Below are 7,960 nucleotides of genomic sequence, written 5' to 3' on the forward strand. Positions count from 1 at the left end.
CAGCTGGCTGTACACAGTAAAAAAAACTACCATGTTCCATAATCTTGTTTTTGATTTTTAAAATCATACTGATGGTTAAATGGTTCATGTTAAAAGGACATACTGTATATAGATGCTAAAGGGACAAAAGATTTACTCTTGAAACTAGGACCCCAGCAACAATATTGTCATCGTTTAAACCGCTTTATCCTGTATTCAGGATCGCAAAGGGCTTGGAGCCTATTCCAAGAGACTCAGGGGACGCGGTGGGGCACATCCTAGATGGGGTGCCAATCCATTGCTGGTAATACAGGGTAGGTGAAAAATAACTAGGCTTTACCAATTGGTAATAATATCAATATTTCTAATAGAAATTTATTAAAACAAATTGTACATGTACATTGTTACATAAAATTAAAGCAAATCTTTAAATTTTAAAATAGGAACTGGTAGCATCAACCAGTTTCCTTAAACACTGATATAGAGATATCCTGAATCCGTGCCTTCGAGTCCTCCAGTGTGTCCTCCAGCATTTTCCAGGGCGCTGTCTGGGACGACGCGGACCTCAAGAGTGGGCCCCAAGAAGTCAAAGATCTCACTCCATGTAATTGTTTCCTGTGGGAGGTGTTCCACACACTGGAGGACTTGGAAGCATCATGTTCATGCACAATTTCTTTTATTAACTCTGAAATATTTTAAACATTAGTAATATGGACACCCACCTTGTGTATATACATACAATATATATATATATATATATTTATATAATTTTTGCACTTGGAATGCATCCAACTAGTTGGGAGTTTAAATCTCTTTTTTAAAATTCAACCTCAAGCATATAATAATAGTTTTATTCTGTTATGGCGTAGAGAATTGGCAGGTGCTTGCAGTGTTAGCCTGCTGTATATCGTGTCCTTAACGGTTGGCCAGAAGAGGGCATTCAGATTCTGCCTGACAAAGTTCCCGGAGCCGCATCTGCATTTCTGCGCTCGGGAGAAGACGAGAAACAGACGCGCGGAGGATGAAATCCTTCTTTTCCTCAGCACCATAAAGTCGTTGCGGGTTTTTTGGGTTTTTTTTTTTTTGTTTTATCCTGAGTGTATCTACAGATCATGTAGAAATGTGCATCTGATTTTTTTTGCTAAGGGATTCTAAGGGATTTATTATTATTATTTTTATATATAGATTTATTTTTATAAATAAATAAATAAATCGACGGTGTCGCTCGTGCTGCCGGTGTTTGCGCAATGTGGCACGACGGACGGATGCTGGAACACTGTGGAATTTAGCTTAAAGTTTTTTGTGTGTGTGTGTGCGCGCGCGTAATAAATAAGACTGATCACTCGGATGTAGAAATCTTTTGCGCCTGAGGATCAATGGTGTGTCTTTTTTTTTTTTTGGTCTTTCTTTCTTCCCGCGGACCTTTGATGAGGACTCGGTGTGTTATTTAATGTGACGCTCGCGCTGCTTTTTTTTCCCTCTTTTCCCGGAGCCGCTCTACGACATGCTGCATGGTCACGACGGGGGAACCGACACACGCGGATACCGGGGATCTTCGACGCGCTCGTGCTGCGGCGGAGCTCTGATTGCGTCGCGGACCCGCCGGTGGTGGTGGTGGTGCTGGTGGCTGCCTCTGCTGCTACTGCTGCTGCGCGCGACGGCTCCGGTTTGCGGGATCGGCAAGACGCGTGCCATGCGGATGATCCGGGACGCAGGACGCATCATATGAGACACCAGTACCGACTGCTGACACCGATGAGTAAGTTTGCGTTCAGACGCAAAGCGATTCGAGTTGCGTGCGTCTTTTTTTTTTTTTTTTCATTTCTGTTGCGTTCTGCACATCTCGTCATGTCGTGAACGAAATCGAATTTCGTATATATATATATATATATATATGGCCTCGTTTTCGTTTTTTTTTTCACTATACAGTACGAATATTTTGCCACAGATTTGCACGAGGGGTTACGGGATTACGGCACCGGGACAACCTGACGGAGCGCAAGCGCGCGTGATGGAACGACCGGGATGTTTCGCGCCTCCATTTGTTTCTTAATTTGATACTCGGTGCACACTTGGGTGTAGGTGTACTGTGTGTACTATATATATATATATATATATATATATATATATATATGTGTGTGTGTGTGTGTGTGTGTGTGTGTGTTAGAGATTATGGTGCGTGTGTGTGCGCGCTCGCCGTGTGTCTGAGTGGGTGGATGAGCGTCTGAGAGAGAGAGTGTGATGAAGGCGTTAAACGCAACATCCCCCCCCCCCCACTCCCCCCCCCAACAGGCACATCATTATGCACTCCTATCTCTCTTAAATTCATGCATTTCTTTTTCATATTTTATGCGCTTGACTTCTTGAACTCTTGTGCATATTAAAAAAAAAAAAAAACACTCAAGTGTATGCAAAACCCGATGTAGGAAGATATAGAAACGTGTTGCTCTACTCCAAAAAAAAAAAAAAAAGAAGAAGGAAAAATCAATGTGTGAGGGATGGTGCTCGTGTGCGGGATGGCAAGTCAACACTGAGGATGCTATTGTGCAACATGTGCAACAGAATTCAGCCAGCTATGCTTGCGGTTGAATAGCTCGCTTATGCTCCTTTTTTATACTGGGTTATTGGCATGTGATGATGATTCTTCATGATGATGGTTCTATGACTGATCCTGATATCTGCGGTGATCAAGATTTTAGTCCTCGCAGCTCCTCGAATCCTAGGATTTTTTTTTACAGTACTTCTTGTGCCTTGTTTCAAGGCAGCTTTATATGTATCCTTCACAATTAAGCATTGCTTGTTAAACTTTCTCAAGAAGAAAACGCAGATAATTTGTCTCGAATGACAGAAATAATTATTTGTCTGTTCCCAACATACGCCACTATAACATGTTACCATTCATGGAACGCTTTTTTTTTTTTTTAGGAACATGTGTACACCTACTCGCTCATGCAATTATCTAATCAGTCAATATTGTGGCAGCAGTTAACTCATCCAAATAAGGGAAGGCAGCTTCCGGAAATGTCATGGGTAAAAAAAAAAAAAATGATCCCAGTGCTTTATAACTATGGCCTGGCTGTTGGTGCCAGATGAGTATTTGTACTGAGTGTTTATGTAACAGCTGATCAACTTGTGAGTTTCACCCACAATAGTGTCTAGAGTTTAATTTGAATGTACTGTAGAGTGCAGTAATGAATAAATGTCCAGTGAGCGTCGGTTTTGTGGACGGAAATGCCTGGCTGTTTAGAGAGGTCAATAAGAAATGCAAAAACTGGTTTGAGCTGAGAGAAAGGCTACGCTAGCTCAGATAACCACTCTGGAGTGAGCTGAAAAGCATCTCAAAACAAACAACACGTGAAACCTTGAGGTGGATGAGCTACAACAATGGAAAATTCAGTCAGGTTCGGCACAAATGAAAAGCTGAGTGGGCACAGGCTCAACCAACCTCGGCAGTTGAATCTTGATTTCCTGCTGAGGCACATGAATGTTAGGGTCAGAATTCTGTGCCAACAGCACGAATCCATGCCTTGTGTCAACACTCCATGGAGTTCAGGCTTTCTTGGCACATTTTGAGCATGTTAATACCAGTCTATTATTGTTTGAATCACACATCCAGGTTGAGGCACCTAAAAACTCTGAGGCAATTGCATGATGTTATCATGTTGACATGGACAAGGAATATTTCAATCATCTTATGGAAACCATGGCACAAAAAAAATGAGGTTTTAAAAGCAAAGAGAGACCGTACCCAGTATTCGTACTGTATACTGTTCCTAATAAAGTCATTCGTGATGGATTCTATTATAAACATAATATTGGCACATGCATGATGTATATTCATTAAATGTAAATAGAAGACCTTTTATCACCCCAATTAATACTGGTGTTATGATTATGAGCCTGGTTCAGTTATCTTATAGCAATATAATGTAAAGTAGATTTAACCGAAGGCAAACGCATTATTCAGACTGAAATATTTTAGTGTCTGCTGAATGGATTCAGAGAGAAATTGAGGTAAAAACCACCTACCTAAACATTGTTGCAGACCAAGTACGCTCCTTCACAGCAACTGAATTCCCTATTGGCCCTGGCCCCTTTTGGCAGAATAATGTGACCTGACCCAGAGCAAACATTGGTGCAGGAATGGTTTGAGGAACATGACAGAGGGTTCAAGGTATTGACTTGGTCGCTAAATTCCCCAGATCTTAATTCAATTGTACAACTTATAGGACATAGAGAATTTGCTGCTAATGTCTTAGTGCCGGATACCACAGGACACCTTTAAAGGTCGTCTGGAGGCCACGCTTTGATGGGTTAGAGTTGTTTTGGTGGCACAGGGCAAAACTACATAAGATTATGGTTCTGTGGAAGGCAATAATTTAGAAGAACTATTAAAAGGTTTTTACTATCATGTTGACACAAGAGAGCAGTCAGATATCAATCTTGCACAACAAACAAATTAACATTAACGTACTGTGTTCATTTATTTTATCCTTAGTAACTGTCTGGCCATGGTTGTAGTGGTGTCACTGTGGCACAGTAGCATAGCGGTTAGCATGGCTTGCACCTTGGGGGTTCTAGTCCCACCTCGGGTCTGTGTTTTGTGTTTTTTTGGGTTTCCTCTGGGTAATCTTGTTTTCCTCCCGCAGTGCAAATACTTCCAGGGTGGGCTAATTGGCGATTCCACAGTGTGTCAATGAGTGTGTGCGTGCATGTGTGCATTGTGCTGGATTGGCGCCGTGTACAGGGTGTAGCCCACCTTGTGCCCTAAGTCCCTTGGGATAGTCTTCCCCATGACCCCTTGTACTGGGCAGGCAGTATAGAGAATGGGGTAAAAGAGTTTGATTATGAATTTAAGAGATGTAGATGTTGTTAAGGGACAGTCAGCGGTCAGCGGCGGAATTCACACTGAATTTTTCAGATGCAAAAAGGCACTACCTTTTCTGATTTAAATCTGAATACAGATACAGGTATCAAGGTTAGAGTACTAATCTGATACAGATACAAATATAGAAAATAGTGTACCACGTCGTGTAAGAATTGGATCAATGTTTGGCATTAAGCTGAATTTATTAAATACATTAAATACTGTTACTGTTTCATAGGGGGCAGTATACTTATACTGTGTATGGAAACGTATGGGTACATTTTATTTTAAGCAGTAACTCTAATTACTGGTTATGGCATAAATGACTGCAGACATTACGCCTGGGAATAATCAGATTTTCTTTAGGCATACACCCCAGTTCAAGGCTAATTGCATAATGAAGCACAGTGTCACAAGTATGTGGTGATCCATCTATTTTAAACTATTCACATTTTAAATTAATTGATATAGTAAACTGAAGCAACTGAGGGCATGGATTAATGCTTAAGCTGAATTCAATTCACTGGATCCAAGAGCCGATCTCAGATCAATTCAAGATCCTGAAACTGAAAATGGATGGAGATGATCTTCTAATGCAAGTGCATCTTAAAACAAAAATTTTGTGCTGCTTATGAAATTCAAATAAACAATGTTGTGGCATATCTTATGTAATAACAAGAACTAAATGTCTCATCTGTGTATGATAGCAGTTCAGTTGTTATCAAGGAAAAAGTTTAAAGGCTAAAAGTGTGGCAACAAAAGATCGAGGCAAATGTGCAGTGACTGATTTTCTCGCCTGTATTCTTAATTAGATCCAATATGTCTAATGAATGAAACAAATAATATGTCCAAGAGAAAGACAATGACTAACCTCCTTTTTCTTTTCCTCTGCTTTCTTTCAGGCTTTGCCATGCGACGGCGATGGTTTGTGGTGCTGCTGATGCAGGCATGGCTCTCTGCGAGTTTTTCTAACGGCGAGCGGCCATGCCCACGGAGCTGCCGCTGCGATGGCAAGATTGTTTACTGCGAGTCAAGTGCATTCCGCGACGTGCCAAAAAACCTGTCTGGTGGCTGTCAGGGCTTGTCTCTGCGCTACAACAGCTTGGCGAGCTTGCGCGCTGGCCAGTTTGTTGGCCTTAACCAGCTTATTTGGCTCTATCTTGACCACAACTACATTGCAACCGTGGACGCTCGTGCCTTTCAAGGAATACGGAGGCTCAAAGAGCTAATCCTGAGCTCCAACAAAATTACTCTCTTACATAATACCACATTCCACCTGGTACCAAATCTGAGAAATCTCGACCTGTCCTACAACAAACTCCAGGCCCTACAGCCAGGTCAGTTCCAAGGACTCCGCAAACTCATCAGTTTGCACATGCGCTCCAACTCCTTAAAGAATTTACCGTCTCGCCTCTTTCAGGATTGCCGCAACCTCGAATTTCTTGATCTTGGCTACAATCGTCTGCGCAGCATCACACGTAATGCGATGTCAGGGCTTGTGAAACTGACGGAACTCCATCTCGAGCATAACCAGTTCTCCAAAATCAACTTTTCCAACTTCCCTCGGCTTTATAACCTCCGTGCTCTTTACCTGCAGTGGAATCGTATCCGGACCATGAGCGAGGGACTTACATGGACCTGGAGTTCTTTACAGAAGTTGGACCTTTCAGGGAATGACCTACAAGAGCTGGAGTCAGAGGTCTACAAATGCATGCCGAACTTGCAGACACTAAATGTTGATTCCAACAAGTTGGTTAACGTCTCCCAGGAAGTCGTCTCAGCTTGGATATCTCTGAGCATGATCAGCCTAGCTGGAAACATGTGGGACTGTGGACCTGCGGTCTGCCCCCTGGTAGCTTGGCTGAAAAACTTTCAAGGGAACAAGGAGACTCCCATGATTTGTGCCTCGCCCAAAGAGGCTCAAGGTGAAAAAGTCTTGGATGCTGTCGAGACAAGTGGTGTGTGCAAGGTCAGTCATGTCACTCCCTCATTTGCCAGTTCTACAACTACGCTTTCTGGTGCCCCTGCTCTGAATGCCGCCCTTCCCTTTGCACCCACACTTCATTCTGGAGGTAGCAGAAGGGGCCAGGGCACATCCTTGCAACAGCCCACTCCGTCAAGACCACCACAATCTGATGTCTCTCAACCAGAGCAAGATTTTGAGCCAGTGTCCTTCCACAAGATAGTGGCAGGGAGCGTTGCACTATTTTTATCGGTTGCTATGATTCTCCTTGTGATTTACGTCTCATGGAAACGCTATCCGAGCAGTGTCAAGCAGCTGCAGGAAAACACTTCAGCTGCCCGCAAACGTCGGAAAAAGTCTAGGGAGACTGAACGTACGCTCAGCACGCCCTTGCAGGAGTACTATGTGGACTACAAACCTTCAAGCTCCGAGGCCACGGATGTTCTGGTCAATGGAACAGGGCCATGCACATACTCCATATCCGGTTCCAGAGAATGCGAGGTATGACTCTACACTTCTTGCTAATTCTGTAACCGAAACCTTCCCACTATTTGGCAATGAGAAAAGAGCTCAGTGTTAATTGCTTTTAGAAAAATGGTGCTGTGATTTTGGTTTTGTCATTTTGTCGATTCAATGTTGGCGGCTAGAAATATTTATACGAGTGGGATGTCAAATACTTTTAAGGCTACTTGGCTTGGACTGTTTATATTGATTTCCGGCAAATGTGTGCATTTTGATTTCAGTATGCTAAAGAATGTGATTTGTTGTATTTGTTTAGAGTCATTTTGAAAAGTACTGCTGTATTTGCAATAAATATATGCTGTCCCATCAGCAAATATGGTCACATGCATGAGCCATGATTTTTTTTATTTTATGGGATATGATAGACTTTTTACTTGTACTGAAAAAAAAAAATCGATGCAGTGTCCACAGGGGGTTAAAAGCGGAGCTTTGCTTATACTAGAAGTCAAGAAGTCGGCCAATGCTTAGATGCATTTGATTGCATTTGGGCAATCTTTTAAATTGTCTTTTGTTTACAGTATGTTTCCAACAAGCAGTCAAAGTAGAAGACAAAATCTTAATTTTTCCAGATTTTTTTATAATCTTAATCATAAATGAAGCTGTTGACTTGTGTAAACCATTATACATTA

General features: G+C 42.2%; 1 protein-coding gene across 1 annotated transcript; it reads left to right on the top strand.

Moving 5' to 3' along the window:
- The first annotated feature begins 1,100 nt into the window (after positions 1 to 1,100).
- LOC128505507 (leucine-rich repeat transmembrane neuronal protein 4) lies at positions 1,101 to 7,546 on the top strand. The gene is made up of 2 exons (XM_053475970.1): positions 1,101 to 1,738; positions 5,749 to 7,546. Exons 1-2 carry the CDS (start codon positions 1,705 to 1,707, stop codon positions 7,314 to 7,316), a joined length of 1,602 nt encoding a protein of 533 aa, XP_053331945.1. The 5' UTR covers positions 1,101 to 1,704; the 3' UTR covers positions 7,317 to 7,546.
- Positions 7,547 to 7,960: the final 414 nt, after the last annotated feature.

This window comes from Clarias gariepinus, chromosome 17 (genome assembly GCF_024256425.1).
Source record: "Clarias gariepinus isolate MV-2021 ecotype Netherlands chromosome 17, CGAR_prim_01v2, whole genome shotgun sequence".
NCBI lineage: Eukaryota > Metazoa > Chordata > Actinopteri > Siluriformes > Clariidae > Clarias > Clarias gariepinus.

What these genes read in the sequence shown, in the direction of transcription:
- LOC128505507 (XM_053475970.1), top strand. Translation starts at nt 1,705, where the DNA reads ATGAGACACCAGTACCGACTGCTGACACCGATGA. An exon ending in CCGACTGCTGACACCGATGA is followed by an intron (nt 1,739 to 5,748) that starts GTAAGTTTGCGT and finishes GCTTTCTTTCAG; the next exon opens with GCTTTGCCATGCGACGGCGA.